The sequence below is a fragment of the Scyliorhinus torazame genome, chromosome 24 (genome assembly GCF_047496885.1).
Source record: "Scyliorhinus torazame isolate Kashiwa2021f chromosome 24, sScyTor2.1, whole genome shotgun sequence".
Lineage (NCBI taxonomy): Eukaryota > Metazoa > Chordata > Chondrichthyes > Carcharhiniformes > Scyliorhinidae > Scyliorhinus > Scyliorhinus torazame.
In genome coordinates this window covers 34,199,747-34,219,455 of record NC_092730.1, presented here as the reverse complement: position 1 = coordinate 34,219,455, position 19,709 = coordinate 34,199,747, and the positions used below count along the sequence as shown (strand labels likewise).

The 19,709-nt window shown below is 51.0% G+C and overlaps 1 protein-coding gene across 3 annotated transcripts in view; it reads left to right on the top strand.

Moving 5' to 3' along the window:
* The window catches only part of LOC140399999 (histone H2B-like), a 66,519-nt gene that overhangs the window by 12,601 nt on the left and 34,209 nt on the right, over positions 1-19,709 (top strand). Inside the window, exon 3 of one of the 3 annotated variants that reach the window (XM_072489495.1) lies at positions 16,218-19,599. The exons of the other annotated variants lie outside the window; for them this stretch is intronic. Coding sequence (XP_072345596.1) covers positions 17,527-17,913 — 387 coding nt within the window. The 5' untranslated portion in view covers positions 16,218-17,526 and the 3' untranslated portion in view covers positions 17,914-19,599. Of the gene's footprint in view, positions 1-16,217; positions 19,600-19,709 lie in introns of those variants that run through there. 3 annotated transcript variants of the gene reach the window in all.

Sequence of the window (19,709 nt, the reverse complement as noted above, 5' to 3'; positions counted from 1 at the left end):
ATCCCAGGAATGGTAGGCCTAACATACGATGAACGTCTGAGGATCCTGGGATTATATTCATTGGAGTTCAGGAGGTTGAGGGGAGATCTAATAGAAACTTACAAGATAATGAATGGCTTAGATAGGGTGGATGTAGGGAAGTTGTTTCCATTAGCAGGGGAGACTAGGACCCGGGGGCACAGCCTTAGAATAAAAGGGAGTCACTTTAGAACAGAGATGAGGAGAAATGTCTTCAGTCAGAGAGTGGTGGGTCTGTGGAATTCATTGCCACAGAGGGCGGTGGAGGCCGGGACGTTGAGTGTCTTTAAGACAGAAGTTGATCAATTCTTGATTTCTCGAGGAATTAAGGGCTAAGGAGAGAGAGCGGGTAAATGGAGTTGAAATCAGCCATGATTGAATGGTGGAGTGGACTCGATGGGCCGAATGGCCTTACTTCTGCTCCTATGTCTTGTGGTCTTATGGTCTTAAAACTGACACCCACACACACTCTTCTGCTCACACACTCTCTCTCACACACACACACCGTTAACTGAATATTACAAGGTTTTAGACATCACTGAGAATCTCACACACTCTCTCACTCACGCACACACTCATAAACCATTAACTGAGCAGTAAGCAGTAAAATATATGTTATGTATTATAGAGTGACAGTGAGGATAAAGCACCCACTCATACACACACACACACTCACACACTCTCTCGCACACACCAGTGAGCATCATATATCACGGAGAAACAATGAGGGCAAATCACACCTTCACACTCTCTATACAGACACTATCTCTCACACACACTCATGCTCTCTCACACACCAGTCACTGAGCAGTAAGCATTTAAATATGCATTGTATGTCTCAGGTTATGCCCCCTTTTAACAGCTACATCCTCCCGAGGAAATAGTCTCTGAACGTCCGCTCTATCTATCCCCCTCATCATCTTATAAACCTCTATTAAGTCGCCTCTCATCCTCCTTCACTCCTATGAGAAAAGCTCTAGATCCATCAACCTTTCCTCATAAACCTACCCTCCAATCCAGGCAGTATCCTGGTAAACCTCCTCTGCACCCTTTCCAATGCTTCCACATCCTTCCAAAAATGAGGTGACCAGAACTGCATACAATACTTCAAATGTGGTCTCATCAGGGTCGTGTAAATTGCAGCATAACCCCACGGCTCTTAAACTCAAGCCCCTGTTAATAAACACTAACACGCTATAGATCTTCTTCACGGCTCTGTCCACTTGAGTGGCAACCTTCAGAGATCTGTGGACATGAACCCCAAGATATCTCTGTTCCTCCACATTCCTCTGAACCCTGCCGTTGACCCTGTAATCGGCATTCAAATTTGTCCGACCAAAATGAATCACCTCGCACTTATCAGGGGTTAAACTCCATCTGCCATTTTTCGGCCCAGCTCTGCATCTTATCAATGTCTCTTTGCAGCCTACAACAGCCCTCCACCTCATCCACTACTCCATCAATCTTGGTGTCATCAGCAAATTTACTGACCCACCCTTCAGCCCCCTCCTCCAAGTCATTGATAATAATCACAAATAGCAGAGGACCCAGCACTGCTCTCTGTGGTACACCGCTGGTAACTGGTCTCCAGTCTGAAAATTTTCCATCCACCACCACCCTCTGTCTTCTATGTGATAGCCAGTTACTTATCGAATTGGCCAAATTTCCCTCGATCCCATACCTCCTTACTTTCTTCATGAGCTGACCATGGGGATCCTCATCAAAAACCTTACTGAAATCCATGTATAGTACAGCAACTGCTCTACTTTCATCTGCACACTTAGCTCCTCAAAGAATTCAATCAAATTTGTGAGGCAAGAACCTTCACGAATCCTTGTTGACAATCCCGGATTATGCATCTTTCCACATGGTCATTAATCCTATCCCTCAGTACACTTTCCATGAACTTATCGATCACCGAGGGCAGCACGGTGGCACAGTGGTTAGCATTGCTGCCTACGGCGCTGAGGACCCGGGTTCGAATCCCGGCCCTGGGTCACTGTCCGTGTGGAGTTTGCGCATTCTCCCAGTGTCTGCGGGGGTTTCACCCCCACAACCCAAAGATGTGCAAGTTAGGTGGATTGGACACGCTAAATTGCCCCTTAATTGGGAAAAATAATTGGGTACTCTATGCTGTATCTTTCCAAATGGTCATTAAACCTATCCCTCAGGACCCTTTCTACTAACCTACCGACCACCGAAGTAAGACTAACTGGCCTATAATTACTAGGGTCATTCCTCGCCACTCTCCAGTCCTCTGGCACTATCCCCGTGGACAGTGAGGACCCAAAGATCAAAGCCAAGGGCTCTGCAATCTCATCCCTTGCCTCCCAAAGAAACCGAGGATATATCCCATCTGGCTCAGGGGACTTGTTGCCCCTCAGATTTTTCAAAATAGCTCATAAATCTTCCCTCAGATCATCTACCTCCTCCAGACTACCCGCCTGTCTCACACACTCATCCTCAAAAACATAGCCCCACTCTTCGGTGAACACTGAAGAAAAGTATTCATTCAACACCTCTCCTGTCTCTTCTGATGCCACACAGAAGTTCCCACGACTGTCCTTGACCGGCCCTAACCTCACCCTGGTCATTCTTTTATTTCTCACATAAGAGGAAAAAGCCTTGGGGTTTTCATTGATCCGACCCGCCAAGGACTTCTCATGCCCCCTCCTAGCTCTCCTCAGCCCTTTTTTAAGCTCATTCCTTGCTACCTTCTAACCCTCAAGCGACCCTACTGAACCTTGTTTTCTCATCCTTACATACGCTTCCTTTTTCCTCTTGACATGACATTCAACCTCTTTTGTGAACCATGGTCCCCTCTCACGGGCATTTGCTCCCTGCCAGACAGGGACATAATTATCAAGGACACGCAGTATTTGTTCCTTGACCAAGCTCCACTTTTCATTTGTGCTTTTCCCTGACAGTTTCTGTTCCCATCTAATGCTTCCGAATTGTTGCCTAATCGCATCATCATTACCCCTCCCACAATTATTATTATTTTTTAAAAAATAATTTTTATTAAAGGTTTTCATAAAATATCAAGAACAAAATGAAAAAGAAAAAGGGTTAAGTACAAAACACAGTCCAGAAAAACAACCCTCCATATCCCCCTCCCCCCTGTACATAAATAATAAATTAACATTGACACCCTGACTTAATTCAACAAGTATATACAACCCCTCAGACCCTCCAGTGTAAATAACAAAAACAAAAAAATAAAGTGACCCCCCCCCCCCCCCCCACCCGAGTTGCTGCTGCCATTGACCAATGTCTCCCGCTCTGCCAGGAAGTCTAAGAACGGTTACCACCGCCTAAAGAACCCTTGTACCGACCCTCTCAAGGCGAATTTCACCCTCTCCAACTTAATAAACCCCGCCATATCGTTGATCCAGGATTCCACGCTTGGCGGCCTCGCATCGTTCCACTGAAGAAGAATCCTTCGCCGGGCTACCAGGGACGCAAAGGCCAGAATTCCGGCATCTTTCTCCTCCTGCATTCCCGGCTCCTCTGCCACCCCAAATATTGTGAGCCCCAGCCCGGCTTGACCCTGGAACCTACCACCCTTGATACCATCCTCGCTACGCCCTTCCAAAATTCCTCCAGCACTGGGCATGCCCAGAACATATGGGTGTGGTTTGCTGGGCTCCCTGAGCACCTAACACACCTGTCCTCACCCCCAAAAAACCGACTCATCCTTGTCCCGGTGTGTGTGCCCTGTGCAGCACCTTAAACTGTATGAGGCTGAGCCTCGCGCACGATGAGGAACAGTTCACCCTCCCCAGGGCGTCTGCCCATGTCCCTTCCTCAATTTCCTCTCCCAACTCCTCCTCCCACTTATCTTTTACCTCCACCACCGAGGCCTCCTTCTCCTCCTGCATCACCTGTTAAGTTTCCGAGATCTTCCCCACTCCCACCCACCCCCCCGAGAGCACCCTGTCCTATACTGTGTGTGGCCGTAGCCATGGGAATTGTGTTACCTGCCGTCTGGCAAACACCCTTACCTGTAAGTACCTGAACGTGTTCCCCGTGGAGAGCCCGTACTTCTCCTCCAGCGAACTTCCCGTCCACAAACAGGTCCCCCAACTTTCGTATCCCTGCCCTGTGCCACCCCGCAAACCCTCCACCTGTTCTTCCTGGGGCGAACCGGTGGTTCCCCCGTAATGGGGTCCCCGCCGAGACCCCCACTCCCCCCCCCCCCCCCCTCCCTGTGCCGCCTCCACTGCCCCCAAATTTTGAGGGCAGCCACCACCACCGGGCTCGTGGTATACCTCCTTGGAGGGAGCGGCAGCGGCGCCGTTGCCAGCGCCCCCAGACTCGTACCCACACAAGATGCCGTCTCCAGCCTCTTCCATGCGGCCCCCTCCCCCTCCATCGCCGACTTGCGCACCATCGTTGCATTGGCGGCCCAGTAGTATCCACAGAGGTTGGATATCACCAGTGCCCCCCTATCTCTCCTCCGCTCCAGGAACACCCTTCTCACCCTCGGAGTCCGTCGCGCCCACACAAACCCCATTATACTCCTGTTAACCCGCCTGAAAAAGCCTTCGGGATAAACACGGGGAGGCACTGGAACAGGAATAAAAACCTTGGGAGCACCGTCATTTTGATTGACTGCACCCTACCCGCCAAGGACAGCGGCAACGCGACCCACCTCTTGAACTCCTCCTCCATTTGCTCCACCAGCCTTGTAAAGTTAAGCCTATGCAGGGCCCCCCAGCTCCTGGCCACCTGGACTCCCAGATACATGAAGCTCCTCTCCGCCTTTTTTAGTGGGAGCTCGCCAATCCCCCTCTCCTGGTCCCCTGGATGAACTACGAACAGCTCGCTCTTCCCCATGTTGAGGATGTACCCCGAAAAGTCCCTGAATTCCCTAAGAATCATCATTACTTCTGGCATTCCTCCCACCGGGTCCACCACATACAGCAGAAGGTCGTCCGCATAAAGTGACACCCTATGCTCCTCCCCACCACGCACCAACCCCCTCCAGTTCCTTGACTCCCTCAGTGCCACAGCCAGGGCTTCAATCGCCAGTGCGAAGAGCAGGGGGGATAGGGGACACCCCTGTCTCATCCCTCGGTGCAACCGAAAGTACTCGGACCTCTTCCTGTTTGTGGCCACACTCGCCATCGGGACTTCATACAACAGCCTAACCCACCTGACAAACCCCTCCCCAAACCCAAACCTCTTCAGCACCTCCCACAGATACCCCCACTCTACCCTATCGAAGGCTTTCTCAGCGTCCATCGCTACCACTATCTCCGTCTCCCACTCCCTCGCCGGCATCATGATAACGTTCAAAAGCCTCCGCACATTCGCGTTCAACTGCCTCCCGTTCACAAACCCCGTCTGGTCTTCATGGATGATCTGCGGCACACAATCCTCAAGGCTAAGACCTACGCCAGCACCTTGGCATCTACATTTAGCAAGGAAATCGGTCTGTAAGACCCACACTGCAGGGGATCCTTGTCCCGCTTCAGGATCAAGGAGATCAGTGCCCGGGACATCGTCGGGGGCAAAGCCCCCTCCTCCCTTGCCTCATTGAAGGTCCTAACTAACAGCGGACCCAAAAGGTCCAGATATGTTTTCTAGAATTGGACCGGGAAACCGTCCGGCCCCGGTTCTTACCCCGTCTGCATGCTTCCTATCCCTTTGATCACCTCCTCCAGCCCAATCGGGGCCCCAAATCCCGCCACCAGTCCCTCTTCCACCTTTGGAAACCTCAATTGGTCCAGGAAGCGGCCCATCCCTCCCTCCTCCCGTGGGCTCGGATCCTGCTTCTGAAGCTGATGTGCCAGCATCCGGCTTGCCTTTTCCCCATACTCGTAAATCGCCCCCTGTGCCTTCCTCCACTGCACCTCCGCCTTCCTGGTGGTCACCAGGTCGAATTTGGCCTGGAGGCTGCGCCTCTTCCTCAACAATCCTTCCTCGGGCTCCTCCGCATACCTCCTGTCTACCCTCACCATTTCCCCCACCAGCCTCTGCCCCCACTCCCTCCGCTCCTTGTGGGCCCTAATGGAGTTCAGCTCTCCCCTCACCACCGCCTTCAGTGCCTCCCATAGCATCCCCACTCGGACCTCCCCGTTGCCGTTGGTCTCCAGGTACCTCTCTATACTTCCTCGGACCCACTCGCTCACCTCCTCGTCCGCCAACAGGCCCACCTCCAAGCGCCACAGCGGGCGCTGGTCCCTCTCCTCCCCCATCTCCAAGTCCACCCAATGCGGGGCGTGGTCCGAAATGGCTATTGCCGAATACTCAGTATCCTCTACTCTCGCTATCAACGCCCAACTCAAGATGAAAAAAGTCGATTTGGGAATAACCCAGGACATGTGAGAAGAATGAAAATTCCCTAGCCCCCGGCCTTGCAAATCCCCAAGGGTCCACCCCTCCCATCTGGTCCATAAACCACCCTCAGCACTCTAGCCGCCGTCGGCTACCTACCCGTCCTAGACCTGGAGCGATCCAGTGTCGGGTCCAGCACCGTGTTAAAGCCTCCCCCCATTATCAGGACCCCACTTCCAAGTCTGGTATCCGACCCAACATACGCCGCATAAAACCCGCATCGTCCCAGTTTGGGGCATACAGATTGACCAGTACCACCCTCTCTCCCTGCAACTTACCACTTACCATCATGTACCTGCCGCCATTATCTGCCACAATGCTCGACGCCTCAAACGACACCTTTCGCACCAAGATCGCCACCCCTCGATTTTTGGCATCCAGCCCCGAGTGAAACACCTGACCTACCCACACTTTCCTCAATCTTACTTGGTTTGCCACCTTCAGGTGTGTCTCCTGAAGCATAACCACATCCGCCTTGAGCCCCTTCAGGTGAGCGAACACGCGGGCCCGCTTATTCGGCCCATTCAGTCCCCTTACATTCCAGGTTATCAGCCGGATCAGGGGGCTACCCACCCCCCTCTCCCGCCGACTAGCCATGACCCCTCCTTGGCCAGCCACGTGCCCACACCCCACACCCGGAACGTTCCCCACAGCGGCATACCCCCGTCTAGATCCCCCCCCACTCGCTCCAGCTCCTCCTTGACCATAGCAGCAGCAGCAGCTCGATTTCTCCCCCCCACCCAACCCCCCACAACCCCCGGCTAGGACCCATCCTAGCTGATTTACTCCCCCCATTGCACTTCCGCAAGTCAGCTGACTCCTCCTGACCCCGGCCACTCCCGCCTCTCCTTCGACTCCTCCCATTGTGTGGCACACCCTCCTCTCCCGTCCCCATCCATAGGCTCTCCCCCTCCCCCTTCTGTTCTAAGCGCGGGAAACAACCCTCGCTTCCCTGCCCCGGCCCCGCCCCCTCCAGTCTTCAGCGTGGGAAAAAGCCCGCGCTTTCCACCTACCAGACCCCGCCACCTCTGACGCAGCTCCTTTTACAGGCCCTCTCCCCTCACCCCTGACTCGGGCCTCCCCCTCCCCCGCGGAGCCCCATCTCACCTTCAAGAGCCCCCCCCCCCGACCAACCCAACCAAAACAGTGCCCAACCCGCCCCAGCCACCTGCACCGACCCAAAAGAGAAAAAACACAAAGAAAAAGAATCCCGGAGCAATACAAAAGCCCCCCCCTCGAAACAAAAATAAACATAGCATATCAACCGTAGTCCCCAATCGCCCGTCCCGACCCTCAATCTGTGTCCAACTTCTTGGCCTGAACAAAGGCCCACACCTCCTCAGGAGACTCAAAATAGTGGTGCCGGTCCTTGCAGGTAACCCACAGTCGCGCCGGCTGCAACATGCCAAACTTCACCCCCTTCCTGTGCAGCACCGCCTTCGCTCGATTGTACCCGGCCCTCCCCTTCGCCACCTCCGCACTCCAGTCCTGATATATCTGAACCTCCCCGTTCTCCCACCTGCTGCTCCTCTCCTTCTTGGCCCACCTGAACACACACTCCCGATCGACGAACCGATGGAACCTCACCAGCACCGCCCGCGGAGGCTCGTTAGCCTTGGGCCTCCTCGCCAGCACTCGATGGGCCCCTTCCAGCTCCAGGGGCTCCTGGAAGGACCCTGCTCCCATCAGCGAGTTCAACATGGTGACCACATAGGCCCCCACCTCCGGCCCCTCCGGGAGGCCCAGAATCCGCAGATTCTTCCACCTCGACCGATTCTCCATCTCCTCGAACCGCTCCTGCCATTTCTTGTGGAGCGCCTCGTGCGCCTCCACCTTTCCTGCCAGGCCTAAGATCTCGTCCTCATTGTCAGAGATCTTGTGTCGAGCCTCGTGGATCGCCACTCCCTGGGCCGTCTGTGTCTCCAGCAGCTTATCAATAGAAGCCTTCATCGCCTCTAGCAGGTCCGTTTTATTCTCTCTGAAGCAGCGCTGGATACCCTCCTGCTGCTCTTCCACGCTGCCTGGTCTCCGCCCGCCGCCATTTTGTCCTTCTTCCCTCGCACCTTCTTCGGGTGCACCACCACCTTTTTTTTCCACCCCGCTCCTAGTGGAAGCCATATACTGACGGGGAGCTGTTGTAGACTCCTTCCCACACTGGGAAACGTCGAAAAAGTGCCGTTGGGGGCCCTGAAAAGAGCCCAAAAGTCAGTTTTAGCGGGAGCCGCCAAATGTGCGACTTAGCTCCGCATAGCCGCAACCGGAAGTTCCCCCCCTCCCCAAATTATAAACCTTGCCCTGCCGTATGGCCCTATCCCTCTCCAGCAAGACTTCTTGCTGATTTCACAGAGGGACAGTGAGGGTACAAAACACGCTCACACGCGCTCTCCCGACAATCTCTCTCACACACACACCAGTTACTGAGCAGTCAGCAGTGAAATATGTTATTTCTGATAGACAGACAGTGAGGATAAAACACTCACACACCTGTTACTGAGCAGTAAAATATGTTATATATCACAGAGAGACAATGAAGGTAAAACACACACTCTCTTCCCCCCACACACTCACACTCCTGCAGACTATTTCTCACACTCACACACTCCCTCACACAGACTGACACACTAACTTGCACACGCTCCCTCACACACACACTCTTTCATATTCACACACTTTCTGATACTCACACTCTCTGACACAACAGTTACTGAGTAATAAGCAGTAAAATATGCATCATCTATCATAGAGAGACAATGATGGTAAAACACACGCTCACACTCTCTCACACACACCAGTAACTGGGCAGGAACAGTAAAATATGTGTCATATATCAAAGAGAGATAGAGGGTAAAATGCAAACATGCTCACACACACACATGCTCACACACACACATGCTCACACACACACATGCTCACACACACACATGCTCACACACACACATGCTCACACACACACATGCTCACACACACACATGCTCACACACACACATGCTCACACGCGCACTCGCTCTCACACGCGCACTCGCTCTCACACATGCGCTCGCTCTCACACACGCGCTCGCTCTCACACACGCGCTCGCTCTCACACACGCGCTCGCTCTCACACACGCGCTTGCTCTCACACGCGCTCGTTCTCACACACGCGCTCGCTCTCACACACGCGTTCGCTCTCACACGCGCGCTCACTCTCACACGCGCGTGCGCTCTCACACACGAGCTCACTCTCACACGCGAGCTCGCTCTCACACGCGCGCTCGCTCTCACACGCGCGCTCGCTCTCACACGCGCGCTCGCTCTCACACGCGCGCTCGCTCTCACACGCGCGCTCGCTCTCACACGCGCGCTCGCTCTCACACGCGCGCTCGCTCTCACGCGCGCTCGCTCTCACACGCGCGCTCGCTCTCACACGCGCGCTCGCTCTCACACGCGCGCTCGCTCTCACACACGCGCTCGCTCTCACACACGCGCTCGCTCTCACACACGCGCTCGCTCTCACACACGCGCTCGCTCTCACACGCGCTCGCTCTCTCACACGCGCTCGCTCCCTCACACGCGCTCGCTCCCTCACACGCGCTCGCTCCCTCACACGCGCTCGCTCCCTCACACGCGCTCGCTCCCTCACACGCGCTCGCTCCCTCACACGCGCTCGCTCCCTCACACGCGCTCGCTCCCTCACACGCGCTCGCTCCCTCACACGCGCTCGCTCCCTCACACGCGCTCGCTCCCTCACACGCGCTCGCTCCCTCACACGCGCTCGCTCTCTCACACGCGCTCGCTCTCTCACACGGGCTCGCTCTCTCACACGGGCTCGCTCTCTCACACGGGCTCGCTCTCTCACACGGGCTCGCTCTCTCACACGGGCTCGCTCTCTCACACGGGCTCGCTCTCTCACACGGGCTCGCTCTCTCACACGGGCTCGCTCTCTCACACGGGCTCGCTCTCTCACACGGGCTCGCTCTCTCACACGGGCTCGCTCTCTCACACGGGCTCGCTCCCTCACACGGGCTCGCTCCCTCACACGGGCTCGCTCCCTCACACGGGCTCGCTCCCTCACACGGGCTCGCTCCCTCACACGGGCTCGCTCCCTCACACGGGCTCGCTCCCTCACACGGGCTCGCTCCCTCACACGGGCTCGCTCCCTCACACGCGCTCGCTCTCTCACACGCGCTCGCTCTCTCACACGCGCTCGCTCTCTCACACGCATTCTCTCACGCCCACTCACACCGGTACCTGCGCAGTAAGCAGTAAAATATGTGTTCTGTATCAACGAGAGACAGTGAGGGCAATACACACTTTCACACACAATAATGCGATCACTCACACTCTCTCACACACACAAACAGACACTCACTCATCAATAACTGATCAGTAAACAGTAAAATATGTGCTATATATCATAGAGTGATATTGAAAATAAAACACGCGCACACACACTCACATTCTCTCACTCTGACACACCAGTAACTGAGCAGGAAGCAGTAAAATATGCATTATATATCACTGGGACATTGAGGATAAAACTCACACACACTAACTTAGCAGTAAACAGTAAGTATGCGTTCTATATCACAGCGAGATTGCGAGTCTTGACGAACAAGGCAGATGAAGTGAGAACATGGGGTTATGATGTATTTGCTGTCACTGAATCACGGTTGGGAGAGGGGAAGGATTGGGATCTCAATATTCCAGGATGCAGGATCTCTAGGAGAGATAGGGCAGGAGGTAAAAGAGGAGGGAGTGTCACAATTTTGATCAGAGAATGAATTACAGCAGTAAGGAGATGACATCTTAGAAAGCTCTTCAACTGGATTGGATTTTGTTCATTGTCACGTGGACCGAGGTACAGTGAAAAATATTTTTCTGCGAGCAGCTCAACAGATCATCAAGTACATGAAAAGAAAAGGAAATAAAAGAAAATACATAATAGGGCAACAAAAGGTACACAATGTAACTACATAGACACTGGCATCGGGTGAAGCATACAGGGGTGTAGTATTAATGAGGTCAGTCCATAACAGGGTCGTTTAGGAGTCTGGTAACAGTGGGGAAGAAGCTGTTTTTGAGTTTGTTTGTGCGTGTTCCCAGACTTTTGTATCTGCTGCCCGATGGAAGAAGTTGGAAGAGTGAGTCAGCCGGGTGGGAGGGGTCTTTGATTGTGCTTGCCGCTTTCCCCAGGCAGCGGGAGGTGTAGATGGAGTGAATGGATGGGAGGCAGGTTCGTGTGATGGACTGGGCTGTGTTCACGACTCTCTGAAGTGTCTTGCGGGTTTGGGCCGAGCGGTTGCCATACCAGGCCGTGATGCAGCAGCTAGGATGCTTTCTATGGTGCATCTGTAAAAGTTGGGAAGAGTTAATGTGGACATGCCGAATTTCCTTAGTTTCCTGAGGAAGTAAAGGCCCTGTTGAGATTTCTTGGTGGTAGCGTCGACGTGGGTGGACCAGGACAGATTTTTGGAGATGTGAACCACTAGGAATTTGAAACTGCGAACAATCTCCACCTCGGCCTCATCGATGCTGACAGTGGTGTGTCCAGTTCTTAGCTTTCTGAAGTCAATGACCGGCTCTTTAGATTTGCTGGCATTGAGGGAGAGGTTGTTGTCGCTACACCACTCCACTAGGTTCTCGATCTCCCTCCTGTATTCTGACACGTCATTTTTCGCGATCCAGCCCACTATGATCGTATCGTCAGCAAACTTGTGGATGGGGTTGGAAACAAATTTTGCCAGGCAGTCGTGTGTGTACAGGGAGGATAGTAAGGGGCTAAGTAGGCAACCTTGCGGGGCCCAGATATTAGAATTATACTGAAGCCAAATGAGTAGAACTTAAAAACCAAAAAGGAGCAATCACATTGCTGGAGTGTTCCATTGGCCCCCTAACCATCCGAGAGAAATAGAAGAGTGAATATGGAGGCAAATTTCAGAGAAGTGGAAAAGTAATAGGGGTGTGATAGTGGGAACAGTGCGGGATCGCAACTTCCTCAATATGAACTGGGGTAGTCATAGTGTGAACAGTTCAGAGGGAGCGGAATTCTTAAAATGCACCCATGAGAACGTTTTAAGCCAGTACGTAGAGGGACAAACAAGAGAGGGGCGGTCTTGGACTTCATTTTCAGTAACGAAGCTGGACAAGTGGTTGAAGTATCGCTGGGGGAGCATTTTGCAGACAGTGATCATAACTTCATTAGATTCAAGATAGTTCTGGAAAAGGAGATGGATGGACCTGAGATCAAAGTTCACAGATGGAGGAAGGCTGATTTTAATAAGATCAGATATGATTTAGCCAGAGTTGATAGGGAGCAAACACCATTAGGTAAATCTGTGACAGAACAGTGGGACACATTCAACAAGGAAATAGGGAGAGTACACGGCCAACATGTTCCAATCAAGAAACGGGTGGGACCAACAAATCCAGTCAACCATGTATATTGAGGGATATACAGCGTTGGATAAGTAGAAAGGTTGCAGGTTGAGTCCGTAATTAAGAAAGCAAATGCAATGTTGTCATTCATCTCAAGAGGCTTGGAATATAAAAGCAGGGATGTACTTCTGAAGCTTTATAAAGCATTAGTTAGGCCCCATTTAGAATACTGTGAGCAATTTAGGGCCCCACATCTCAGGAAGGACATACTGGCACTGGAGCGGGTCCAGCGGAGATTCACACGGATGATCCCAGGAATGGTAGGCCTAACATACGATGAACGTCTGAGGATCCTGGGATTATATTCATTGGAGTTTAGGAGGTTGAGGGGAGATCTAATAGAAACTTACAAGATAATGAATGGCTTAGATAGGGTGGATGTAGGGAAGTTGTTTCCATTAGCAGGGGAGACTAGGACCCGGGGGCACAGCCTTAGAACAAAAGGGAGTCACTTTAGAACAGAGATGAGGAGAAATTTCTTCTGCCAGAGAGTGGTGGGTCTGTGGAATTCATTGCCACAGAGGGCGGTGGAGGCCGGGACGTTGAGTGTCTTTAAGACAGAAGGTGATAATTCTTGATTTCTCAAGGAATTAAGGGCTATGGAGAGAGAGCGGGTAAATAGAGTTGAAATCAGCCATGATTGAATGGTGGAGTGGACTCAATGGGCCGAATGGCCTTACTTCCACTCCTATGTCTTATGGTCTTATGGTCTAAAAGGGAGGCTTGTGGCAGATATCGAGGGCTCAAAACAGCAGAAGTGCTAGAGGTGTACAGAATGTGCAAGAGGGGACTTAAAACGGAAATGAGGAGAGCAAAAAGAGACATGAACATAGAACATTACAGCGCAGTACATGCCCTTTGGCCCTCGATGTTGTGCCGACCTGTGAAACCACTCTAAAGCCCATCTATACTATTCCCTTATCGTCCATAAGTCTATCCAATGACCATTTGAATGCCCTTAGTGTTGGCGAGTCCACTACTGTTGCAGGCAGGGAACTCCACGCCCTTACTACTCTCTGAGTAAAGAACCTACCTCTGACATCTGTCCTATATCTATCTCCCCTCAATTCAAATCTAAGTCCCCTCGTGCTGGACATCACCATCCAAGGAAAAAGGCTCTCACTGTCCACCCTATCCAACCCTCTGATCATCTTGTATGCCTCAATTTAAAAAAAAATAAAAAATAAATTTTTTTTTAATGTACCCTATTCATTTTTTCCAATTAAGGGGCAATTTGGTGGGGCCAATCCACCTACCCTGCACATCTTTCGGTTGTTGGCGCGAAACCCATGCAAACATGGGGAGAATGTGCAAACTCCACTTGGACAGTGACCCAGAGCCAGGATCGAACCTGGGACCTCAGCGCTGTGAGGCAGCAGGGCTAACCCACTGCGACACTGTACTGCCCTATTGTATGCCTCAATTAAGTCACCTCTTAACCTTCTTGTCTCTAACGAAAACAGCCTCAGTCCCATAGCCTTTCCTCATAAGATCTTCCCTCCATACCAGGCAACATGCTGGTGAATCTCCTCTGCACCCTTTCCAATGCTTCCACATCCTTCGGATAATGCGGCGACCAAAATTGCACGCAATACTCCAAATGCGGTCGCACCAGATACTGAAAGGATACTGGCAGGTAAAATAAAGTTGTTAAGCTATTCTACAAGTACATTAAGGGTAAAATGATAACTTGGGGCAGAGTAAGGCCCATGATGGATCATAGTGGTAACTTGTGTGTGGAGCCGGGGGGTGTAGGTGGGGTTCGAAATGGGTACTTTGTGTCAGTGTTCACCCGTGAGAAGGACAGTGTGGGTATAGAAATCAGGGAGAAGGATTGTAATAATATTAAAGAGATTAATATAGACAGAGAGGAGGTTCTGACTGGGAGGCTTCAAAGTAGACAAAACTCCAGGGCCAGATGAAATGTATCCCAGGCTGATGAGTGAGGCAAGCGAGGAAATAGCAGGGACACTGGCAATAATTTTCAATTCCTCTCTGGCCACAGGAGAGGCGCTGGCGGACTGGAGGATCGCCAATGTGGTACCATTATTGAAGAAGAGAGGAAAGGATTAACCAGGAAACTACAGGCCAGTCAGTCTAACCTGTGTGGTGGGGAAACTATTGGAAGCAAATCTGAGACACAGAATTAATCTGCATTTGTAGAGGCAGAGATTAAAAGGTCAGCGTGGTTTGGTTAAGGGGAGGAGATATCTGACCAACTTGATTGAATTTTTCGAAGAGGTGAACAGGTGTGTAGATGAGTGAAATGCATTTGACGTAATCTACTTGGACTTCAGCAAGGCTTTTCATCAGGTCCCACATGGGAGACTGATGTGAAGACACATGCCCCAGGGACTGAAGGAAATTTGGCAAATTGGATCCAAAATTGCTGAGTGGCAGGAAGCAGAGGCTGTTGGTGGAGGAGTGTCTTTCTAATAATAATAATAATCGCGTATTGTCACAAGTAGGCTTCAATGAAGTTACTGTGAAAAGCACCAAGTCGCCACATTCCGGCACCAGTTCGGGGAGGCCGGTATGGGAATTGAACCAGCGCTGCTGGCATTGTTCCGCTGTTTAGTCCACTGTGCTAAACCAGCCCCTAGCCTCTGATTGGAAGATCATGTCCAGTGGTTTCCCACAGGGATAAGTGTTGAGGCCCTTGCTGTTTGTGGTTGATACAAATGCTTTAGATATGAATATAGGAGGGTTGATCAGTAAGTTTGCTGCTAATATGAAATTTGGTGTGGTGGTAAATGTTGAGAAGGATAGCCTCCGAATACAGGACGACACAGATGGACTGATCAGTGGCAAACGGAATTCAATCTGGAAGAGATGCAGTTGGGCAGGACAAACAAGACAAGAGAATACATGATAAATGGCAGGACGCTGGGAGGCACGAAGGACCGGAGGGATCTTGGTGTGCATGTACACCAGTACCTTAAGGTAGCAGAGCAGCTGGATACAATGGTTAAGGAAGCCTATGGCAGTGTGGATCAAACTTTTTAACTCGGGTCCCATTTTTACCAACCGGCCATCCTTCGGGACCCACGCTGGGCGGCCTTTGCGACCATCGCGGCTGATCTTCGCGACCCACCATTTTCACTTGACTTTAATGTGACAGGTGAGCCTGCTTGGTCCCCACGATCTCACTTGCTTTGTTATTCAATGTTACATTTCTGATAATGACTCCAGCTGATGATTGAAGATCTCACTGCATCCATTGAAAAATTACAGAGATTTCTCCTCAAACTCGACAGACTTAGTTGTCATATGTCTTTGACATTTTGAGGTTTAAACTTTCATTTGCCAGTAATTCCCTGCATGTAACACCCATGAAATTTGACTCCTGATTGCAGTGGCACAATTTATAAACCCACCCCTCAAATAATCATCATTGTGCTGCTTTGTTCCTGTTTTCTGCTTCTTCATCGGTTGTTCACCAGAGGCCCTGGAGTTCACACCAGCACTGCTGGCAGCTGCTAAATGGAGGAATCTCACTCGCGCCCAGAACACGTGATGTCAGCGTACGGGGCGTGTGACCTGCTCGCTGGCGCCGCATCCGGTGGGAGGACTCCAGAATTTGCTGAAAATAACTGGCCTGGGACTGTGCACTGACATCAGGAGGAGCCGGTCCACCTTGCGCACTACTTGATAAGGCAGGCATGCGCGGGATGGCCGGCACTTTTAAAAGCTGATCGTGACCATTGGCCATTCCTCCCGCAATCTGGATTACCGCCACCCTCCTGAAACGTTCCCGAGAACCACCCACAGGTCACGACCGTGAGCTTAAAAATGCCAGGCCGATGGTACCCTTGTCTCTAATAGCTGATGCACAGAGATTAAGAGCAGGCAGGTTCTGCTGCAACTATAAAAAAGTTGGTTAGGCCTCAGCTAGAGTAATACAATCACAGACACACTGTATCAGAGAGTGAGTAAATCCCACACTCTCACTGTATCAGAGAGTGAGTAAATCCCACACTCTCACTGTATCAGAGAGTGAGTAAATCCCACACTCACCCACTGTATCAGAGAGTGAGTAAATCCCACACTCACACACAGTATCAGAGAGTGAGTAAATCCCACACTCTCACACTGTATCAGAGAGTGAGTAAATCCCACACTCACACACTATCAGAGAGTGAGTAAATCCCACACTCTCACACTGTATCAGGGTGAGTAAATCCCACACTCTCTCACTGTATCAGAGAGAGTAAATCCCACACTCACACACTGTATCAGAGAGTGAGTAAATCCCACACTCACACACTGTATCAGAGAGTGAGTAAATCCCACACTCACACACTGTATCAGAGAGTGAGTAAATCCCACATTCTCACACTATCAGTCAGTAAATCCCACACTCACATATTACAATACACTCACAGTTCCTGAATGAATCCCACCCTCTCGCAAAGTCCCTCTGTGGTGAAGGGCCCCGCTCACCGACAGCCAGGTGTCATTTCCCGGTGGATTTTTACACACTGACAAACTGGGACTGGAGACATTCTTTCTGAAATGTGTTTCCGGTTTGTAATATTGCAATATGAGGTTTGTGATTGGTGGAAAATCCTAAATGTGATTGGTCTGTTTACATCTCCAGTCAAATAAACAGAACATAACTGGCTGTCCTCATTTTCACAATGTCCAATCACAATCATTCCTTTCCCCATTCCTCATTAGCATAGATGTGAGGCTCTGTCTATTTAATCAGCTCTCGGAAGGGGTTTGCTTTATTTCTGGGTGATATTGACGATGCCTGACGAGAAGAAACCAACATCGAAACCAGCTTCCAAGAAGGGAGCCAAGAAAGTCGTTAAGAAACCGGCAGTAAAGGGCGGCAAGAAGCGGCGAAAGTCGAGAAAGGAGAGTTACTCCATCTACATCTACAAAGTGATGAAGCAGGTTCACCCCGACACCGGCATCTCCTCCAAGGCCATGAGCATCATGAACTCCTTCGTCAACGATATTTTCGAGCGCATCGCGGGTGAGGCTTCCCGCCTGGCCCATTACAACAAGCGCAGCACCATCAGCTCCCGGGAGATCCAGACCGCCGTGCGCCTGCTGCTGCCCGGGGAACTGGCCAAGCACGCCGTGTCGGAAGGGACAAAGGCGGTGACCAAGTACACCAGCTCCAAGTAAAACTCCACAATGGACTGAAAACCACCCCAAACACAACGGCTCTTTTAAGAGCCACCCACAATCTCTGTGAAAAAGCTGCACCATCTTTTCCCGCATTGACTTGATGAGAAATCTCTTTGTGGAGGATAGAGATTTGTCCCGTTCCAGAATGTTGTGAATGTGGCTTCATACCCGCCCGTCACAGACACTTTCACACAGAAGAGAATCAAACTGAATTGAGAGCGGATTTTAAACCCAGTCTGGCATTTGTGACGGACAATGAGGAGAAACACAATTTCAGGAGGGAATTATTTAAATTTAATGATAACTATATTCAGAGTTTAACAACTGGTGAGTTAAATTCATAAAGAAATTATTATTTTTTCTCTCGGGTGTTGTATTACCCGCTCCCGGAACAGAGTAAAGGCGGGAATGAAGAGGTTATTTTCGGGTTGATCTGTTTATTCCGCAGTTTTCCCAGTGGACGGAATCAGCGAGATTTGACCACACACAGGACCTGAGTCCATTGCAGCGCTTTAAGATCTGCCTCTCCCCGGCCCTCCCTATTCTCCGGACACAAAGCTGCCTGTTCCACCGGCTGGATAGAGTCGGGGATTCTCTCCACACTTCCCAGTGTAACATTCCCGGCCGCTTTCAGGAGAGAGGCTCCGAAATCAGCCCTTTCTCTCTGTCCCTGTGAAGCCTGTGTGAAGGAGTTGGTTGGTAATCTCGATGTTCCTGCTTTTGCAGTGAGCTGAGATTTGCTCCGTTTTAAATTGCTGAACGGCGTCTTATTACCGCCGGTTCCAGAGAAGTGATTGACAAATTCAAACTGTTACTAAAATAGCGCCCGGATTCTGGGATGGAAAAATCAATAAACAGATAACAAAGTGTGAGATTCAAATAGTTTCCTGAACATTGAGCCGGTCCGTTATTTGGGATTTTCCTGCACTGAAATTGGCGGGATTTTGGGATTTGAAAATGTCAGCCAATCAAAACCTGTAGCTCCTTCTCTCCAGCTCTCCGATTGGTTCAGGCAGAATTCACTCCGCCGCCTTGGCTTTGTGCTGAAAGCTGTTATTATTCTGTTATTTTCACAGCCCCCAAATCACCTCATTAGCAGCTGTTTTTAGCGGGAACGGAGCCTTCTCCCAATTCCTGAAATGTTCATTGATCCATCATTTTATTCCCAGTAATTCTCCGCAGGGTAACAGTCCGGAGTGGGATGATTCCAGAGCGGAATAAGGAGAGTCTGAGGACTCAATCCCACTCCCTGTTTTCAGTGAAGGACACTCGGTCCTGACTGAAGACTAAACGGAGCGTTTTCCTTCCGGGAATGCTGTGAACAGGGATTGATTCCCGCCCGGGACAGTTAGAAAGCGAGAGGAGAATGAATCACATTTAAACTAAATGTTAAACCCGCGCCTGTGATTGGTGACGGGAAGCGCTGAATCAAACCAAATAAATAGAAGGGATTTGAAATCTCTGACTAAGGACGACATTTATTTGAATTCGCTCCTTTCCCACAATGAAATTGGCGGCTTTTTGAAATGGACAAATTCTCAGCTTCTGCCGGTTGTTGTGGGTAAATCCCGCCCTCTTCTGTTTCCAGTGAGCTGATTGGTGCAGAATATAGGCAAATGAGGTGAACTTAGCAGCGACCAATCAGAGGAGCCGTCAGTTTAGAAAGAGTAAATGCTGGAGAAATTGTTCATTCTGTGAAAGTGTTTGTGAGATAGGGACAATGTCTGGAAGAGGAAAGACCGGCGGTAAAGCTCGGGACAAGGCCAAGTCTCGCTCCTCCCGGGCTGGACTGC